This window comes from Procambarus clarkii, chromosome 49, assembly GCF_040958095.1.
Source record: "Procambarus clarkii isolate CNS0578487 chromosome 49, FALCON_Pclarkii_2.0, whole genome shotgun sequence".
Taxonomy (NCBI): domain Eukaryota; kingdom Metazoa; phylum Arthropoda; class Malacostraca; order Decapoda; family Cambaridae; genus Procambarus; species Procambarus clarkii.
The window spans coordinates 7,130,479-7,151,869 of NC_091198.1; the positions used below are offsets into that span (position 1 = coordinate 7,130,479).

The 21,391-nt window shown below is 48.7% G+C and overlaps 1 protein-coding gene across 1 annotated transcript in view; it reads right to left on the reverse strand.

Annotated features, from left to right (window-relative positions):
• The window catches only part of LOC123763271 (ATPase family gene 2 protein homolog A), a 33,466-nt gene continuing 12,075 nt past the window's right edge, over positions 1 to 21,391 (reverse strand). The window contains exons 8-14 of the mRNA XM_045750386.2: positions 20,507 to 20,800; positions 20,236 to 20,355; positions 19,679 to 19,729; positions 17,932 to 18,072; positions 14,215 to 14,454; positions 13,461 to 13,625; positions 1 to 839 (exon numbers count right to left, since the gene is read on the reverse strand). Of these exons, the coding sequence (XP_045606342.1) occupies positions 624 to 839; positions 13,461 to 13,625; positions 14,215 to 14,454; positions 17,932 to 18,072; positions 19,679 to 19,729; positions 20,236 to 20,355; positions 20,507 to 20,800 (1,227 nt within the window). The 3' untranslated portion in view covers positions 1 to 623. The remainder of the gene's footprint in view (positions 840 to 13,460; positions 13,626 to 14,214; positions 14,455 to 17,931; positions 18,073 to 19,678; positions 19,730 to 20,235; positions 20,356 to 20,506; positions 20,801 to 21,391) is intronic.

Sequence of the window (21,391 nt, forward strand, 5' to 3'; positions counted from 1 at the left end):
GAGTCCTGGCTTTGTTGCTGTTGACTCTTTCCCTTCATAGTACATACTCAAATGCTCTAACTTTTCTAATAAACATGACCTGACATAAGCCTACCCCTTTTCTTTCTTTCTCCTCTTATTCTTACTTTTCCATTATTACACCCATCCCATCCATACCTTTCGTGTTCTTACCTTCCTCTAGGAATTACCTCCTCTTACCTGCTCCTCACCTCTATCTTGCCTTACTTAATGCCTATACACAGAGTACTCACACTAATGTGACTGCATCAGTGTGAAAATCCGTAGGAGGAGTGATGAGGATTCGAATCTATGCGGTGGATGCTTCCACGCAAACGCTTCTAGTGACTAGACCACGACATTATATAAGGATTGCAACCTGGAGTTCTACCGACTACACAAGGATTTCAGAAAGTCCTTGTGTGATCAGTAGAACTCCAGGTTGCAATCCTTATATAATGTTGTGGTCTAGTCACTAGAAACATGTGTGTGGGAACATCCATCATGTAGGTTCGAACCCTCATCACTGCTCCTACGGATTTTCTCACTAATGCCCATGCCTCACTCGCTCCCATCATGGACTGAAACGTCGTCATCTCATCTTCTGGTGTGTGGTTTGGTCATCCCTATATAATTTGTTGTCTTCTTTGACAAGTGAAATGGTTAATAGATTCAAGCAATGATGATGGAGTCCTTGAAGGAACAGTATTGATGACTCTCAACAACTGGTCCTCAGAGATGGTGATGGATTCTTGAGAATATTGTATCCCAAGAGCTTGTACGTCTTGAACACCAAGCTGTGAAATAGCATCGTGTGCTGCCGCTTGGTATATGGCAGTGATCTGTGTGAAACACATTAGTTCATTAGAGTTTTACAACATTAATTTACAAATAACTGCTAACTACATTAGATACTCTATTTGATTCTTGTCAAGTAGTACATTTATGCATCACAAACTTATTTCAGTATATGTATAAGCAACTTCTGACCTGCCCTTTTAAATTATTTTTACATATGATACCTATTCTCTGCTTTTACTGGACATTTTCATGCCCTACAGACTGCACAACAAAACTGGGTCCTTGCAAAACCATCTCCAAAGATTACTGTGCATCCTGCTTTATTTTAGTGTAAAGAAGCCTACAACAGAAAATTTAAATGTAAACTGAAGACTTCTACACACATGCATTGTTATCTGGAGCATACCTGGAGAGGGTTTTGGGAGTTCTACTCCCCGAGCCCAGTCTGGGGCCAGGCTTGGCTCAGATGAATTGTTAATTCATCTAATACTTTTGTTACACTTGTGTTGCAGCAAATTAAGCTACTAAAATATGAGATATATTTTGGGTTTGTAGTAGTTGACAGGGTGGTTGTGGTGGTGATTCTTGTAGTGGTTGCAACAAGAATCCCTGCACACATAAGGGCCATAACACTGTTCAAAAGAGAACTTGATAACTTTCAATGGATACCTGAGGAACCAGGCTGTGATTCATGTGTCTGGCTGTGAGCAGCCACATCCAACAGCTCGGTTGACTAGACCAACAACCAGGAGACATGGTCAGAGACCAGGCTCCTGGAACACTGATCCTCAGAATCATTACATCATAAGGTATGGAGGTTGGGGAAGAGGAGAGAAGATTGTGGTACCATTAAAGTTATTAGTTTTGGTGTTTTGTGGGGAAAGGGAAAGGAGAGAGAGAAAAGAGAGAGGGGGGGGGATGGAAGAGACAGGTGAAGTGGATTAAGACGGGTGAGGGAACGGGAAGGCATAGTATTTTACTAGGTTCATTGAGGAATTTAAGGCATTTCTGGCAGGCTCTGTCTTTTTCCTCCTCCTATACAGCCAACTACAATATCTTCCCTCAACAGACCTCACTCAGGCAACCAGTCCTGAAGCACTACTCGGGTCTAGAGGAGTCGACCCCTATGGAAGAAACCAAAAACTTCAGAAATAGTTAAACTTTGATGAATAATAATAATCACTAGTGTCATCATGGAAAGCACCCTTGAAAGGTGAAGGCTAAAATGGTTGAAGGAATCAAAAGATATACAAGGCAACTAGCTAACAGAGAATGAAACATGCTAGGAAAGTGACCCACTACAAGGACAAACCAGTAGAAAGGGAGCCAGTCACTGAATAATAAGAGCAGCATTGTTCATTGGATCATGAACTCTGACTCTCAAACAACTGGCATGGGAATCCAGAGCTACTATGGAAGGGACCACCAGATGTGAGAGGAAACAGAATGAAGTCACACTGCAGCAAAACTCCTGACAAATGGCACCAGTCCGTGCCCTTTATCCCATCCCCCATTCCATTTAGCTGACTGTACCAGCATATGGAAGTCTCTGGAGGCCGCTAGGATGTCCCTGGAGGCCCCCTAGAGGCCCCTTGAGGTTTCTGGAGGTCCCTAGAGGCCCAAAGAGGTCCCTCGAGGTCCCTGGAGGCCCCTTGGATGTCTCTGGAGTTCCCTGGGGGTCTCTGGAGGCCCCTAGGACATCCTTGGAGGCCACCTAGAGGCCCCTTGAGGTCCCTGGGGGCCCATGGTTGTCCCTGGAGGCCCCTCTGAATGTCTCCTGGAGGCCCTCTAGAGCTTCGTGGAGGCCCCCTAGAGCTCCCTGGAGGCCTTTAGAGGTCCTTTGGAGGTCCCTAAAGGACCATGGAGTTCCCAGGAGGCCCTTGGAAGCCACCCGAATGTCCCTGGAGGTCCTTGGAGGCACCCTGAATGTCCCTGGAGGTCCCTTGAAGCCCCTGGAGGTCCCTGTAGGGCCCCCTGAAGGTCCTCGGAGGTCCTGGAGCCTCTCTGAAGGCCCCCTAAAGGTCCCTGGAGGTGCCCTAGATGCCCCTTGATATCCTTGAAGGTTCCTGGATGTCCGTGGAGTTCCCCTAGAGTTCCCTGGAAGCCCCTAAAGGCCTGCTGGAGGTCCCTAAAGGCCTCATGGAGGTCCCTAAAGGCTCCTAGAGGTCTCTGGAGGCCTTTGGAGGTATCTGGAGGCCTTTAGAGGCACCCTGAATGTCCCTGGAGGTCTCTAGAGGCCCCTGGATGTATCTCGAGGTCTCTGGAAGCCCCTAGGATGTCACTAGAGGCCCCCTAGAGGCCCCTGGAGGCCTCTAGAGGTCCCTAGAGACCTCTAGAGGTCCCTGGAGGCCCATAGAGGTCTCTGGAGGCCCATAGAGGTCTCTGGAGGCCCATAGAGGTCTCTGGAGGCCCCTGGAGGCCCCCTGAATGTCCCTGGAAGTCTCTGGGGGGCCCCTGGATGTCCCCTTGTCCCTGGAGGCCCCCCTGGAGGCCCCCTTAAAGGTCCCTGGAGGTCCTCGAGACTTTTAGAGGTCCTTTGGAGGTCCCTGAAGGCCCCTGTAGTTCCCTGGAGGCCACTTGAATGTCCCTTGAGGCCCCTGGAGGCCCTTGGAGTTCCCTGGAAGTCATTTGAATGTCCCTTGGAGGCCCCCTAGAGGTCCCTGGAGGCCCCTGGAGACTCCTAAAGGTAAGGTAATTATCAAAAGAAGGCACCAAACCGGGAAGGCTATGTAGCACCATCAAAGTGCGAAATAATCAGAGGGCGCTAAATATCACCAAGAATGCCAATACGAGAACAAAAACGCATAAGGCGAACGATATCAAAAGTATCCGATTCACCTAGAATTCTATCGAGGGACAAGTGACCGCGAGGGACGGTCGGAAAGCAAGACACACGCTTGTCCTGGAAGTCAGGACATTCAACAAGGATATGCACAACTGTAAGAGGGACAACGCAATTTGGACAATAAGGAGCAGGGCAGCGCTCCATTAAGTGACCGTGGGTTAAGCGAGTATGACCAACCCGCAACCGTGCCAAAACAGTTTCCCACCACCGTGGAGACTCCTAAAGGTTCCTGGAGGTCATCTGAAATTCATTGGAGGTCTCTTGAGGCCCTTGGAGGTATCCTGGATCTCCCTGGAGGTTCCTGGAGGCCCCTGGACGTCTCTGGAGGCCCCCAGGATGTCCCTGGAGGCCCCTGGAGGTTCCTGAAGGCCCTTGGAGGTCCTTGGAGATGCCGAAAGGCCTCCTGGAGGTCCCTAAAGGCCCCTGCAGATCCCTGGAGGTCACTGGAGGACCCTGGAGACCACCTAAATGTCCCTGGAGGTGTCTTGAGGCCCCTGGAGGTCTCTTGAGGCCCCTGGAGGTCCCTTGAGGCCCCTGGAAGTCCCTCGAGGGCCCTGGAGGTCTCTGGATGTCCCTGGAGGCCCCTGGAGGTCCCTAGAGGCTCCCTGAAGGTTTCTGGAGGCCCCTAGAATGTCCCTGGAGGCCCTCTATAGGCCCCTTGGAGGTTCCTGGAGGCCAACTCAATGACCCTGGAGACGCCTAAAAGCCTCCTGGAGGTCTCTAAAGGCCCCTGGAGTCCACCTTAATGTCCCTGGAGGTCCCTTGAGACCATAGGAGGTCCCTGGAGGTCCCTTGAGGCCCATGGAGGTCCCCTGGAAGCTTTTGAACGTCCCCTGGAGGTCCCTAAAGGTCCCTGGAGGCCTCCTAGATGCCCTTTGAGGTCCCTGGAGGCTCCTGGAGGGCCCTGGAGGCCCATGGAGGTCCCTGAAGGCCCCTGGAAAGCATGGGAGGCCCCCAAAATGTCCCTGGAGGCCCCCTAGAGGCCCCTTGAGGTCCATGGAGGTTCCTGGATACCCTTTGAAGTCCCTGGATGGCCGTGGAGGTCTTCTGGAGTTGCCTGGAGGTCACTAAAGGCCCCTGGAGGCCCCTGGGGGCCACCTGAATGTTCCTGGAGGTTCCTTGAGGTCTCTGGAGGCCCATGGAGGTCTCTGGAGGCCTTGAATGTCCCTGGATGCCCTTGGAAGTCCCCTGGATGTCCCTGGAGGCCCCCTAGAGGTCCCTGGAGGCACCTGGAGGCCCCTGAAATTCCCTGGAGTTCCCAGGAGGACCCTGGAGGCCCTCTAGAGGCCCCTGGAGGTATCCTGGATGTCTCTGGAGGTCCTCTAAGGCCCCTGGAGGCTCTTGGAGGCCCCTGGAAGTTCCTGGAGGCCCTTGGAGCCCCCTTAGAGGTCCCTGGAGGTCCCTGGTGGTCTCCTGAGGTCCATGAAGGCCCCCTAAAAATCCCTGGAGGTCTCTGGAGGCGCCTGCAAGTACCTGGAGGCGGTCTGGATGTCCCTGGGGGTCCCAGGAGGACCCTGGAGGACCCCTTGATGCCCCCTTGAGGTCCCTGGAGGCCCCGGGAGGTCCCTGGAGGTCCCTTGAGGCCTCTGGAGGTCCCTGGCGACTCCCTAAAGTTTCCTGGAGGGCCCTGGAGGTCTCCTGAATATTTTCAGATGTCCTGGAATCTCCCTGAAGGCCCCCTAAAGGTCACTGGAGGCCCTTCGAGGTCCCTGGAGGCCTTTGAAGATCCCTGGAGAACCCTGGAGGCCCCTTGGATGTCTCTGGAGGCCCCTGGATTCCCCTCGAAGTCCCTGGAGGCTCCCTGGATGTCCGTGGAGGTCCCGCTGGAGTTCCCAGGAGGCCCCTAAAGGCCCCCCTTGGAGGTCCCTGGAGGCCCCCCTGGAGGCAACCTGAATGTCCCTGGAGGTCTCTTAAAGCCTCTGGAGGTCCCTGAAAGCCCTTGAAGTTCCCTGGAGGCCCCTGGAGACCCCTAAAGTTTCCTGGAGGGCCATGGAGGCCCCTGAAGGTCCTCGGAGGTCCTGGAACCTCCCTGAAGGCTCCTAAAGGTCTCTGGAGGCCCTTGGAGGACCCTTGAATGTCCCTGGACGCCCCTAGAGGTCCCCTGGATGTCTCTGGAGGCCCCCCTAGAGGCCATTTGAAGTCCCTGGAGGATCTTGGAGGCCTCCGAGGGGCCCTTTGAGGTCCCTGGAGGCTCCTGAAGGTCCCTAGAGGCCCATGGAGGTCCCTGGAGGCTCCTGGAGGTCCCTAGAGGCCCATGGAGGTCCCTCGAGGCCCCTGGAGACCCCTAAATGTTTCTGGAGGCCCCTGAAGGTCCCTTGGATGTCCCTGAAAGACCCTTGAGGCCCCTGGAGATCTCGGGAGGCCCCCAAAATGTCCCTGGAGGCTTCCTAGAGGTCCCTAGAGGTTCCTGAAGGCCCCTGGATGCCCCTTGAAGTCCCTGGAGGCTCCCTGGATGTCCCTGGAGGTCCCTGCAGGCCCCTGGGGGCCACCTGAATGTTTCTGGAGGTCCCTTGAGGCCTCTGGAACCCCATTAAGGTCTTCGGAGGCCCTTGGAGGTCCTTTGAATGTCCCTGGACGCTCCTGGAGGTCCCCTGGAGGCCCCCTGGATGTCCCCTGGAGGCCCCCTGGAGGTGCCTGGCGATCCTCTGAGGCCCCTGTAGGTCCTAGGAGGCCCCTGTAGGTCCTAGGAGGACCCTGTAGGTCCTAGGAGGACCCTGGAGGCCCCTTAAGGTCTCTGGAGGCCCCCTGGATGTCCCTGGAGGCCCCTTAAGGTCCCTGGAGGCCCCTGGAGTTCCCTGGAAACCCCTGGAGGTCTATAGGGGCCCCTGGAGGTTTCTGGAGGTCCTTGGAGGCTTTTGAACGTCCCTTGGAGGCCCTTAAAGGCCTCCAGGAGGTCCCTAAAGGTCCTTGGAGGTTCCTGGAGGCCTCCTAGAGGCCCTTTGAGATCCCTGGAGGCCCCTGGAGGTCCCTTGGATGTCCCTGAAGGACCCTTTAGGCCCCTGGAGATCTCGGGAGGCCCACAAATTGTCCGTGGAGGCCCCCTAGAGGCCACTTGAGGTCCCTGGAGGTCCCTGGAGACCCCTGGATGCCCCTAGAAGTCCCTGAAGGTCTCTGGAGGCCCCTGGGGCCACCTGAATGTTCCTGGAGGTCACTAAAGGCCCCAGGAGGTCCCTGCAGGCCTCTGGAGGCCCATGGAGGTCTCTGGAGGCCCTTGGAGGCCCCTTGAATGTCCATGGACGCCCCTGGAGGTCCCCTGGATATCTGTGGAGGCCCCCTAGAGGCCCCTTGAGGTCCCTGGAAGCACCTGGAGGTCTCTGGAGGCCCTTCAAGGTCCCTGGAGGTCCCTGGCGGTCCCCTGAGTTCCCTGGAGGTCCCAGGAGGACCCTGGAGGCCCTTTAGAGGCCGCTTAAGGTCCCTAGAGGCCGCCTGGATGTCCCTGGAGGTCCCAGGAGGACCCTGGAGACCCTCTTGAGTCTCCTTAAGGTCCCTGGAGACCCCTAAAGGTTCCTAGAGGCCCCTGGAGTCCCCCTGAAATTCCCTGGAGGTTTCTGGAGGCCCTCAAAATGTCCCTGGAGGCCCCCTAGAAGCCCCGTGAGGTCCTTAAAGGCCCCTGTAGGTCCCTGGAGGCCCTTGGACGTCCCCTGGAGGTCCCTGGAAGCCCCTAAAGGCCTCCTAGAGGTCCCTAAAGGCTCCTAGAGGTCCCTGGAGGAACCTAGAGGTCTCTGGAGGAACCTAGAAGTCCCTGGAGGCCACTTGAATGTCCCTGGAGGTCCTTTGATGCCCCTAAAGTTCTCTGGAGGCCACTGGAGACCCCTAAAGTTTCCTGGAGGTCCCTGAAGGCCCCTAAAATGTCCCTGGAAGCCCCCTAGAGGCCCCTTGAGGCCCGTGGAGGTCCCCTGGAGTTCCCTGGAGGCCCCTAAAGGCCTCCTGGAGGTCACTAAAGGCCTCCTGGAGGTCACTAAAGGCCTCCTGGAGGTCACTAAAGGCCCCTGGAGGTCCCTGGAGGCCCCTGGATGTTCATGGAGGCTCCTTGGGGCCACCTGAATGTCCCTGGAGATTCCTTGAGGCCTCTGGAGGTCCCTGGAGGCTCCTAGAGGTCCCTAGAGGAACCTAGAGGTCCCTGGAGGAACCTAGAAGTCCCTGGAGGTCCCTTGATGCTCCTAAAGTTCCCTGGAGGCCACTGGAGACCCCTAAAGTTTCCTGGAGGTCCCTGGAGGCCCCTAAAATGTCCCTTGAAGCCCCCCTAGAGGCCCCTTGAGGTCCGTGGAGGTCCCCTGGAGTTCCCTGGAGGTCACTAAAGGCCTCCTGGAGGTCACTAAAGGCCCCTGGAGGTCCCTGGAGGCTCCTTGGGGCCACCTGAATGTCCCTGGAGATCCCTTGAGGCCTCTGGAGGTCCCTGAAGGCCCCTTAAATGTCCCTGGAGGTCCCTTGAGGCCCTTGAAGGTCTCTGGAGGCCTCTAGGATGTCCCTGGAGGCCTCTAGCATGTCCCTTGAAGTCCTTGGAGGACCCCTAGAGGTCCCTGGAGGTTCCCTGAAATAACCTGAAGGTCTCTGGAGGTCCCCTGGATGTCCCTGGAGGTCCTTGGAGGCCCCCTGAAATTCCCTGGAAATCTCTGGAGGCCCCTGGAGGTCCCTTGGATGTCCTTGGAGGTCCCTTAAGGCCCTTGAAGGTCCCTGGAGTTCCCTGGAGGCCCCAGGAAGCCACCTGAATGTCCCTGGAGGTCCCTTGAGGCCCCTGAAGGTCTCTGAAGGCCCCCAAAATGTTCCTGGAGGCTGCCCCTAGAAGCCCCTTGAGGTCCCTGGAGGTTTCTGGAGGTCCCTGGAGGTTTCTGGAGGCCCCTGGATGCCCCTTGAAGTCCCAGGAGGCTCCTTGGATGTGTGCATAGGTCGGTGGAGTTCCCTGGAGGCTTCTAAAGGCCTCCTGAAGGTCAATAAAGGCCCCTGGAGGTCTCTGGAGGCCCCTTGGAGGTCTCTGGAGGCCCCTGGAGGCCCTTGGAGGTCATCTGGAGGTCCTTGGAGACCCCTAAAGGACTCCTAAAAGTCCTTAAAGGCTCCTGGAGTTCCCTGGAGGCCATCTAAATGTCCCTGGAGGTCCCTTGAGGCCCCTGGAGGTACCTTGAGGCCCTTGGAGGTCCCTGGTGGCCCCTGGAGGTTTCTGGAAGCCCCCTGAGGCCCCTGGAGGTCCCTGGAGGCCCCTTGAGGTTTCTGGAGGCCACTAGGATGTCCCTGAAGGCCCCCTAGAGGCCCCTTATGGTCCCTTGAGGTCTCTAGAGGCCTCTAAAGGCCTCCTAGAGGTCCCTAAAGGCCCCCTGGAGGTCCCTGGACATCCCTGGAGGGCCACCTGAATGTCCCTGGAGACCCCTAAAGGCCTCCTGGAGGTCCCTAAAGGCCCCTAGAGGTTCCTGGAGGCCACCTTATTGTCCTTGGAGGTCCCTTGAGGCCCATGGAGGTCCCTGGAGGCTTTTGGATGTGCCCTGGAGGTCCTAAGAGGCCCTTAAAGGCCTCCTGGAGGTCTCTAAAGGTCCCTGGAGGTCCTGGAGGTATCTTAGAAGCCCTTTGAGGTCCCTGGAGGCTCCTGGAGGTCCCTGGAGGCCCATGGATGTCGCTGGAGGCCCCTGGAGACCCCTTGGAAATCCCTGAAGGACCCTTGAGGCCCCTGGATGCCCCTTGAAGTCCCTGGAGGCTCCCTAGATGTTTGTGGAGGTCTCCTGGAGTTCCCTGGAGGCCCCTAAAGGCCTCCTTGAGGTCACTAAAGGCCCCTGGAAGTCCCTGGAGGCCCCTGGAGGTCCCTGGAGGCCCCTGGGGGTTACCTGAATGTTCCTGGAGGTCCATTGAGGACTCTGGAGGACCAAGGAGGTCTCTAGAGGCCCTTGGAGGCCCCTTGAATGTCCCTGGACGCCCCTGGATGTCCCTGGACGCCCCCTAGAGGCCCCTTGAGGTCCCTGGAGGCACCTGGAGGTCTCTGGAGGGCCCCCTGGATGTCCCTGGAGGTCCCAGGAAGACCCTGGAGGCGCCTTAAGGCCCCTTAAGGTCCCTGGAGGACCCCCTGGATGTCCCTGGATGCCCCTTGAGGTCCCTGGAGGCACCTGGAGGTCTCTGGAGGTCCCCTGGATGTCCCTAGAGATTCCAGGAGGACCCTGGAGGCCCTCTAGATGCCCCTTAAGGTCTCTAGAGGCCCCTTAAGGTCCCTGGAGGACCCTGGAGGTCCATGGAGGCCCCTGGAGACCCCCTAAAGGTTCCTGGAGGCCCCTGGAGGTCCCCCTGAAATTTTCTGGAGGTCTCTGGAGGTCCCTTGAGGCCCCTGGAGGTCTCCAGAGGCCCACAACATGTCCCTGGAGGCCCACTAGAGGCCCCTTGAGGTCCTTGGAGGCCCCTGAAGGTCTCTGAAGGCCCCTAGGATATCCCTGGAGGCCCTCTAGAGGCCCCCTTGAGGTCCCTGGAGGTGTCTGGAGGTCCTCTGGAGGTCTCTGGAGACCCCGAAAGGCCTCCTGGAGATCTCTAAAGGCCCCTGGAGGTCCCTGAAAGCCCCTGGAGGTCCCTGGAAGCCCCTGGAGGCCACCTGAATGTCCCTGGAGACCTCTAAAGTCCTCCTGGAGGTCCCTAAAGGCCCCTGGAGGCCCTTGGAGGCCACCTGAATGTCTCTGGAGGTCCCTTGAGGCCCCTGGAGGTCCCTGGAGGTTGCTGGAGGCCCCTTGGAGGTTTCTGGAGGCCCCTGGAGGTCTCTGAAGGCCCCTAGGATGTTCCTGGAGGCCCCCTAGATGCCCCTTTAAGTCCCTTGTGGCCCCTGGAGGTCCCTGGAGGCCCTTGGATGTCATCTGGAGGTCCCTGGAGGCTGTAAAGTCCTTCTGGAGATACCTAAAAGTCCCTGGAGGTTCCTGGAGGCCCCGTAGAGGCCCCTTGAGGTCCCTGGAGGCCCCTGGAGGCCCATGAATGTCCCTGGAGGCCCCTGGAGACCCCTAAAGGTTCCTGGAGGCCCTCCTGAAATTCCCTAGAGGTCTCTGGAGGCCCCTGGAGGTCCCTTGGATGTCCCTGGAGGTCTCTTTAGGCCCCTGGAGGTCCATGGAGGTCCCTGGAGGCCCCTGCATAATTATTAACTATTATCTTCCCTTAACAGGCATCACATTATCTGAAAGGGAACTACACTAAAGGGAAAATTTACTTCACCAGAAAAAATTAAGTAGCCCAGTAGAAGTTAGTATAAAAATTTGGTACACAAATGCAGATGGCATTACAAAGAGTATAACAAGTAGAGTAGTTCTTGCAGGGTACAGCAGCAACAACAGGTGGCAGAACTGCATCATCATCATCACATTTAGAGACAAAACTGACAAATGTAATAGAGGATACAATATTCCCAAGAGAATACCAGGTAAAAAAGGAAAGAATTAACAAGGAAGGGGGGCTGGAGGAGTAGCCCTGCTGACAAAGATTCCAGAGGTAACCAACCAGCAAGATTTCATACAAGGTATGATAACAGTGAGGACAAAGATAGTGGCATGTGTTATTTGCAACCCATTAACTACAACAAAGTGAATGATAAATGCAATGAAACATGTCTGAAGATAATACAAAAAGTGGCCACAGTGGCAAGGAGGGCCAGAGCAAAGTTCCTAATACTTGGGGATTTGACCACAGGGAAATAGACTGGACACCAAAGAATCCTCATTTGGGAGATGAAACAGGGACCAAGATTTATGGATACTACGAACACCTCCTGAGGCAGCATATTAAGTAGCTGACATGAGAAAGTACAGTATCTACCAGGTACCATATACCATAGACCTGGTGTTTACCCAAAATGAAAATGTAGAGAACTTAAAATATGAGTTAGCACTACGAGCCAGAAATATAAAGAAACAACCTAAGCTGTTGCACAGCCATTTGCAGAGGAAATCAATAGTCCAAGACCATGTGGTCAGACTGTAGAGACAGGGAGGAACTCTCTTTGAGACTGAAGAAAGTGTGTAAAGAGCTTGACAATAAGTTCAGCAGGCCTACAATCTGGAACCAAATTGGTGGCCATGTAGGGTTGACAGCAGATGACCAGAAACAACACTGGAAAGAACTGAAGCTAATGTAGAACGAGGTAAAAAGTCACCCGAAGGATTGATGTATTAAATCTGGGAGAAGGCAAATGTAGTTCCTATAGTCAAGAAAGGGAACCAACATGAAGCACTAAACTGTAGACCATGTGTCATTAACATGCATTCCATGTAAGATTCTATAAAAAATCATCAGATACGCAGTGCAGCTTCAGAATGAAAATCACACTTACCAAACTTGACTTATTTTGGTGACTCTGCCATAGAATTAAGAGAGAAGATAGAATATGTAAAGTGTATCTTCCCAGACTGCAAAAAGTTTTTTATACAATTCCTCATGAAAGACTCATACTGTACACAAGATCAAGAGACAAGTAGGGATAACAGGAAAGGCACTGGACTAGATATAAGAGTACTTGAAGGGCCGGAAACAAAGGGTCATAGTCAGAGACAGTATGTCAGAACTCTGTCCTACAACTTTAGTGCATCGGGTAAAAACAGCTAGGTGGTTATATCTTGGTTATCTTGAGATGATTTCAGGGCTTTTTTTAGTGTCCCCGCGGCCCGGTCCTCGACCAGGCCTCCACCCCCAGGAAGCAGCCCGTGACAGCTGACTAACACCCAGGTACCTAATTTACTGCTAGGTAACAGAGGCATAGGGTGAAAGAAACTCTGCCCATTGTTTCTCGCCAGCACCTGGGATCAAACCCAGGACCACAGGATCACAAGTTCCACGTGCTGTTCGCTCGGCCGACGTGGTGGGGCATAAAGAGGTACAGTTCACTTCCCTGTAGTCGCTGATAAGATAAACATTGGTAACCAAATCCTTGAACACTTTCTCAATGTCCATGCAATGAAGAAACCTGAAAACTTCAGAAGGTGTTAAACTTTGATGTTTAACAGTGTTCATATGCAGAGCTTAGGAAGACAAACCCTGAAACAGACTAAAAACCTAAAAACACTAAAGGTAACTATTGCACACATTCATGAAACGTAATGAGCAAGCACTCTGAAAGCATGGATGCAGTCCAAAAATAGGCTGACCAAGTGAAGAGCCGGGATGCCATAAGCACAATCTGAGAACACTGTATAAACATCAGAGATCCGCGGTTGGTCAACATCCTCCCAGCGAGTATAAGAACGATGTTGGATCTCTGTTCCAGCAACAGAAGGTTGCTGGAACAACCGTGGACATCTTCAAAAGAAAATTAGATAGTTTTCTTCAAGAAGTGCCGGACCAACCACACTGTGGTGGATATGTGGGCCTGTGGGCCACTCCAAGTAACAGCTTGTTAGACAAAGCTCTCACAAGTCAAGCCTAGCCTCGAGCTGGGCTTGGGGAGTAGAAGAACTCCCAGAACCCCATCAAGCAGGTATCATTATTTCTTACTGTACAAGGTCCAGGAGCTATAACTATCAATGGGGGAGTTATAGGTAAGAGGTGTGGTGGTCACCTCCCTAGAGCTCCAGGAAACTTCGACTACCACCTTGTAGCAATGGTAAGAATTTGATTGCGAGGCCTTATTAGTTACAGAATGTTGACTAGTTTGGCAATCTCCAAACATAGTTGCTCCCATAATCATGCAAGTTGATGTGAAATAGTGCTTGATTCTGTTGTGCAGAGATTGTAACAGGAGCCCAAAATACTGACAGTGACACTGAAGTGCCAGTGCTCTGGCCAGTCATTCATGGGGCCAGTGCAGAAATGGAACACAGATGATTCATGGGTCATTATCTATTGGTGATTGGTAAATAAATTTATTGTATATAATTACCTCTGCTCCTGAATACCCAGCTGTTACTCCACTCAGCTTTTCTATGTCCACCTGGCCCTTCAGTGGTATATTCTGGAGTATGCCCTTCCAAATTTCACATCGTGAGTTATAATCAGGCAAGTCTATGTGAATAACTTGTTCAAGACAGTTAGGTCTCAGTACAGCCTGAAACACAAAACAAATGAGGTCCTCATGACAGTAATCCACATTGCAAAATAAATTATCTAAACCCTGCAATTTTTTTATTTTTATTCCAGAGCCTCAAACAGCAAATACAGTTTTCAGTTTGTATTTATAGCTAAAATCTAGAATTTCAATATTTTCAGCCAACCAAACTTTTTGCATTGCTCACATATAGTTGAATTTTTAAATTGATACAGAAGTGGGATGTTTTACATACCTAATTCTTTTTATCAGTTGTCAATGTTTACAACCAATGTGAATTCAGGTCCAATTGATATTAGCAGATTAATTAGCAATAAATTAATTTTTGCCATTTTGAGCAGCTAACACTAACAAAAATTAACAGGAAGAGTTCAGTGACAATACCACCTGTGCCACCTTGATAATCCTCATCCTGATCTACAACTTTTATTTTCAAACTAAAATAATCACCAGTTTAATTTTATTCTGACTGCCTAGATCAATATTCCTAAGCTCATCATGATCTATCATTGTCATTTAATCATAAATATCTTTATACTGTCAGTCTATGGGTTATCCACACTCTTGACTAATGATCCAATCTTATTACCTCATCTATTGCATGAGGTCTGTTAGTTGCTCCAATGACCATCACATTTCCTAGAGTTGCATTCTGTGCCATCAGGGAGAGGAGCTCTGACACAAGACCACCGCCTCCTCCACGATCACCACACAAACTGTCCACTTCGTCCATAAATATGATTGAAGGTGCTGCTTGCCATGCTCTGCTGAAAACTTTGCTCAGGGACTTCTCTGTTTCTCCAACATATTTTGATAACAGATCTGAACACTGTAAATGTAATATAATTTGAAACAAATAAACTAATACAACATAAACTAGCAAGTGACTTTAATATTTAATTTTCCAAAATCATAACTAGATATGGTTCACCGAAGAAGAAATGTCCCAAAAATATGGCTGCAATCTTTACTGTAACCGAGATTTTTTAATAAAATTTTTTGATAAAAATATAATATAAGTAATGAAGAAGAAAAATTTAGGTTGCTTAGGAGTAAACATTTTTTATTCCAGTATCAATAATTTCTAGAATGATTATGCCATGAACCTCCAAAAACCAGATCATCATACAATGGATTCCTTAAAATAATGAACCAGATCACCCTCTAAAATTCAGATTTACCTCAGAAAAAATCCAAATTCCAGAAGGACTCGTAAAACCCAGTTTGTAAATTAAAGAAATTTCCAGCAAATCACATTTTTGACCATTTTATTGAAAATCTTGAGTTGGAGAGTTTTTGATCAAGGAAAAGTTAATGTACCTGGTTTGAAAAAGACCATGGCGAGATTTCATTTTGAAAGTGAAGAGCTTTTCTGTTAGAACTGAAAATTGACCTATATCTCAAATACTGGTTTTATAAGACTAATAACAAATGTCAGAAAATCTTGACTGAAAAACTGAAATCATATAGCAAATATCGATGAGTTTCATTCAATAGATATTAGAGTTTGACCCAGTGGAAATGTCAGAAATGGTATTCTAAAAATGGTTAGGACACTATATCAATTATTAATTACTGTACTTTGGGTTCCCAAATGGTTTCATACAAAATAATGAGATGAAGAAAGGGTCTTGGACACTGGAAAGTAGATGGTCTTGATTTATTTACATTTGCATCCCTAAATGGTACCTACAGTACTATACTTTAATTTTGGTCAGAAAGCATTTTTAAAGACTTTAATAGATGGGTTATGAGCTATAGATGTAATTAAGAGCTATACTGTAGCTGGTTCTAGAAAGCCATACCTTGAGGCTGCCTGGAGATAGTTTGGAGGATCAATGTCCCTGCAGCCTGATCTCTAACCAGGTCTCCTGGTTGGTGTTCTGATGCTCGTAGTCTGACATATGAATCATGTCAGACTGCAAGCATTCATTCATATCGAATGAGCTGACATCATTCATACGTTAGTCTGACATATGAATGATGTTAGACTGACCTCCAAATGATGCCTGGTTGATCAGGCATCATTTGATGGTGTTTATCAAGGTCTCCTTTGAACACAGAGATAGGCATAGTTAAAATAAAATTCTATGGATTATTTTCAATGAGCCCAGATATCGGGCCATTACGTTATCTTGAAAAATAAGGCTTAGATGCCCTGATGTATGTAATTGAAACTTGGGCATGTGGAAATGAACTTTGAGAAATCCAGCAGGGATAAATATATGGGATGGGTATGGCAATGAGAAAGTACAGAGAGATGAAATATGGAACTGTAGGATGGGTAAAGGTATATACACAGGTGGTATGACTGTGTTCGTAGAATAGCCGAGTCGTTCGATGAGAAGTGTACAAGGATGAAATAAAGGGATCATATGGTAGAAGTAGACAACCAGTATTTTGAAAAGGAAGAGTAGAACAATATATGAAGGGAAGACTCAGAAACCTTGAAAGAACGGTTTGTGTGTGGTGTTAGAGCTTCCTGGAGAAACTTCTGCTGTGGCCAACCCTTGATGGGGAGCTTCCGTGAAGAAGTAAGGCTACAAATACCGTAAACAAATTTTTGCACACCATGAGCCCAGGGATAAGTCTGGGGCTGACAACTCTTGACTAACCTGCTTAATAGGTGGGACATATGGGCTTCGGAACATTGAGAGCACTGATCTGGGCTGAAAAAATACTATCAGATGAGACGACGGAAAACCATCAAATGTTGTAACTTGGCCTTACTCTGGCATTCAGCCTATTCTGGCCTTACTCTGGCATGCAGCCTATTCTGGCCTTAATCTAGTATTCAGCCTATTCTGGCCTTACTCTGGTATTCAACCTATTCTGGCCTTACTCTCACATTCAGCCTATTCTGGCCTTACTCTCACATTCAGCCTATTCTGGCCTTACTCTGGCATTCAGTCTATTCTGCCCTTACTCTGGCATTCAGCCTATTCTGGCCTTACTCTGGCATTCAGCCTATTCTGGCCTTACTCTAGCATTCAGCCTATTCTGGCCTTACTCTGGCATTCAGCCTATTCTGGCCATACTCTAGCATTCAGCCTATTCTGGCCTTACTCTGGCATTCAGTCTATTCTGCCCTTACTCTGGCATTCAGCCTATTCTGGCCTTACTCTGGCATTCAGTCTATTCTGGCCTTACTCTAGCATTCAGCCTATTCTGGCCTTACTCTGGCATTCAGCCTATTCTGGCCTTACTCTAACATTCAGCCTATTCTGGCCTTACTCTGGCATTCAGCCTATTCTGGCCTTACTCTGGCATTCAGCCTATTCTGGCCTTACTCTCACATTCAGCCTATTCTGGCCTTACTCTGGCATTCAGCCTATTCTGGCCTTACTCTGGCATTCAGGCTATTCTGGCCTTACTCTGGCATTCAGCCTATTCTGGCCTTACTCTGGCATTCAGCCTATTCTGGCCTTACTCTGGCATTCAGCCTATTCCAGCCTTACTCTGGCATTCTGCCTATTCTGGCCGTACTCTGGCATTCAGCCTATTCTGGCCATATACTTACAATCATCCAATTCTTACTTTTCTCTTACCTGCTTCTCACCTCTCATCTTACTTTTTCCTTACATTTGCCTGTACCTTCCTCTCTTCTGTTATACAACTCTTCTGTTGGACCAAAGAGCCGAAGCTCAACTCCCTCAAGCACAACTAGACGAGTACAACTTGACAATGGTCCAGAACAAACCAAATCATTGTCGTTTCTTCCCTTTCTGACGTGTGGTTTGGTCGTCATATCTTCAGCCATGTTATTAAGACACATCGTCTGCTCAGTTAAATTTGCTCAGCACTACCAATGCGTGAATTTGGTAAGCAAACACAACCAGGCACCCATTCATAGCATGTGAAGTACTATTCTGGTAAGCCTGGTGAGACCTTGGAGCTAGGCACAACCCAGAGGGAAGGGAGAAGAAAATTATCATGAAGGAAAGCACTGACAATTCTCCAGAGGAAAGAGCCCTTTCGTGACTCTCTACCATCTTTAATGACTCTACAAGGATATTTGAGAAGGTCCCTGTGGTGCCAGTGCTTGCATGTCGCCCTACCTGATACTGTATGATAGTAGACATATGACAAAGGAGAGCTTACCTTAGAGAGCAACTAAATATGACAGCTAAGAAATTAATTTCTTTTGTTTGCATATATTTTAGTTTCAAGCATGTTGTTGGATGGTATGGAATAGAAGGTAGTTTGAGTAGAAGTGCATGAAGATGTCACCACATTGCACTTCAAATGTTTTACTAACTATACCTTTCTACAAACTGTTACTTCAAATAGATAAAACACAGCTCACCTTAAGTGGGAAGAAACTAAAACTTGTTTCTTGGACCAGTGCTCGAACAAACATAGTCTTTGAGCATCCAGGAGGCCCATAGAGAAGAAGACCCTTCAACAGATGTTTCTGGGGATTGCTTGCATGTAGTTGAATCATTGCCTAAAAATTAAATTTAACATTAGACACAAATGCAATTTTTAATAGAAACAATGAATAGTCTATTCTAAAGGAAATTTATCCAGAATTCTCCAAAATCTTCAACCCCCTTCCTCCCAACTAGCCCCACAGTACTACTACACCCACCCACCCACCCACACCACAGATGAGGTCACTACCTTTAAAATTCTCACAGGAATTGACAGAGTAGATAAAGATAAACTGTTTAACATGGGTGGTACGCGAACAAGGGGACACAGGTGGAAACTGAGTACCCAAATGAGCCACAGGGATGTTAGAAAGAACTTTTTCAGTGTCAGAGTAGTTAACAGATGGAATGCATTAGGCAGTGATGTGGTGGAGGCTGACTCCATACACAGTTTCAAATTCAGATATCATAGAGCCCAGTAGGCTCAGGAATCTGTTCATCAGATGATTAACAGATGAGAGGCGGGACTAAAGAGCCAGAGCTCAACCCCCGCAAATACAATTAGGTGAGTACCAACACAGGATTAAGACAGAGGAGGACAGCTTGAGGCTTCAAGAAGACCTAGACAAACTGCAGGAATGGTCGAACAAATGGTTGGTAGAGTTTAACCCAAGCAAATGTAATGTAATGAAGATAGGTGTAGGGAGCAGGAGACCAGATACAAGGTATCATTTGGGAGATGAAATACTTCAAGAGTCAGAGAGAGAGAAAGACTTGGGGGTTGATATCACACCAAACCTATCCCCTGAAGCCCATATCAAGAGGATAACAGCAGCATATGCCAGGTTGGCCAACATAAGAACAGCCTTTAGAAACTTGTGTAAGGAATCATTCAGAACTTTGTATACCACATATGTCAGACCAATCCTGGAGTATGCAGCCCCAGCATGAAGTCCATATCTAGTCAAGCATAAGACTAAATTGGAAAAGGTTCCAATGTTTGCCACCAGACTAGTACCCGAACTGAGGGGTATGAGCTACGAGGAGACACTACGGGAATTAAACCTCACATCACTGAGAGACAGAAGAGTTAGAGGAGACATGATCACCCACATACAAGATTCTCAGAGGAATTGATAGGGTACATAAAGACAGACTATTTAACACAAGAGGCACATGCACTAGGGGACACAGGTGGAAATTGAGTGCCCAAATGACCCATGGAGACATTAGAAAGAATTTTTTTTAGTGTCAGAGTAGTAGACAAATGGAATGCATTAGGAAGTGATGTGGTGAAGACTGACTCCATACACAGTTTCAAGTGTAGATATGATAAAGCCCATTAGGCTCAGGAACCTGTACACCAGTTGATTGACAGTTGAGAGGCGGGACCAAAGAGCCAGAGCTCAACCCCCTGCAAGTACATCTAGTAAATACAACTCGGTAAGTTCAACTAGGTACTACTACTAGGTACTACTACTAGGTACTACTACTAGGTTCAACTAGGTACTAGGTACAACACTACTACTACACCCACCCACCAACACACTACTACACACAATTTTCTAGGAACAGTACGTGGGACTGAATTCCACATCAAAACTTAAAAAAAATACAAAATTTCTCTACAATTAATTAACTCTTAACATATTTAACTAAAATATTAAACATTTGGCTTACTTGTAACTTTGATTTGACTGTTTGGTATCCCCATATGTCAGACCATTTCACCTGTCAAATAGAAATTAACATTACAGTCGGCATTAAGAAAATACAATATATATACATACATACAAGTGAATATGCTTGCTGACATCATCTGGCTGTCTTCTACTTTCAAATGAGTGAGGAGGAAAATATGCATGAAGGGAGAGGAAAATATGCAGTACAATACATATGAAAAACCACACTGAGTTAATACTGTTATATGCCCATACAGTTTTATCATTAGAGAAAAAACACATCAGTATTTCAAACAGTTTCATGGTGGATTGATATATTACTTAAAGCATTCGAAGAATAAAAAATTCTTAATACATACCTTTTTATTCAAATTGTATAAAATAAGGTTAATAATCGAATTATGTTAACTACCTGTAGTTGTTTGCTACCCCCTAAATGTAATTACAGTACTGTACTATATTTGCTTTCCAGCACCTAAATCTATTTGCACAATTTACAGTGAAAGAAATAATTACTAAAACTAATGTTTTTAAATAACTAGCATAAAACCTTACCGTGGACACTGCCGAGTAATTCTGTCTCAACATGGTCGGCACAACACCATGCAAGCCAGCAAGTAAATCTTCTTTGGATAGATAAAGGTCTTCTGTCTTCTGCCGTTGAAGTAAATTACTCTGGAGGTGCAGAAAAGTAATAAATAGCAATTCTCTTGGAGTTGTCGTGTAATATATAAATAGCTCAACCCGTTATCAATCCCATGCATGTTCCCAATGTAAAGACTATCATAAATTCAGTACAACAAATAACCATACAGTGATGAGGTACCAAAGGAGATGATTCACCAAATCGTTCCACACATCTAAGCCAAGCGCATCTAAGCAGAACACTTAAGTCAGCTCCAGAAAATCCATATGCTTGTCTGGCTACTTCTGCAACTTCCTCTTTACTAATCTGATGCTTATGGGATGACAGCAATTGGTGTAATAAGTCCTGCCTTTGATGTGTGTTTGGCAATGGCACCATCAACTCTTTATCAAGTCTACCAGGGCATCGTAACTTGGGGTTAACACCATCGGGTAGGTTGGTGGCAGCCACCAACAGAACTGGATGTGGAGCTGTCTGTAAACAATATAATTTCATTTGAATCTAAGAAGCCTACATGTCCTGGGTAACAGGTGAATGAAGATATGATCATTACACACAGAAATCACAATTGCGTGATGCATCAAATGAACAAATCCACAAGGGCCGTGACAAGGATTCGAACCTGCGTCCGAGAGCACCCCAGACACTGCCTTAATCGACTGAGCTACAACATGGTAAAAGAGGTTTCAACTCTTTTACCATGTCGTAGCTCAGTTGATTAAGGCAGCGTCTGGGATACTCTCGGACACAGGTTCGAATCCTCGTAACGACCCTTGTGGATTTGTTCAAGATTTGATCATCTTACTGTGTTGAAAAAGAATTTTCCCTTGACACATTATCACTAAAAGATACCCATCAACTTTGTCTCCTCATGCAGTTGAGGAGTCACAATAACATGGCTGAAAAATGTTGACCAAATCACACGGTAGAAAGTGAAGAGATGATGACGTTTCGGTCCGTCCTGAACCATTATCAAGTCGATTGTGCCATTATCCGACCTGGACCATTTTCACAATCGACTTGATAATGGTCCAGGACAGACCGAAACGTCTTCATCTCTTCACT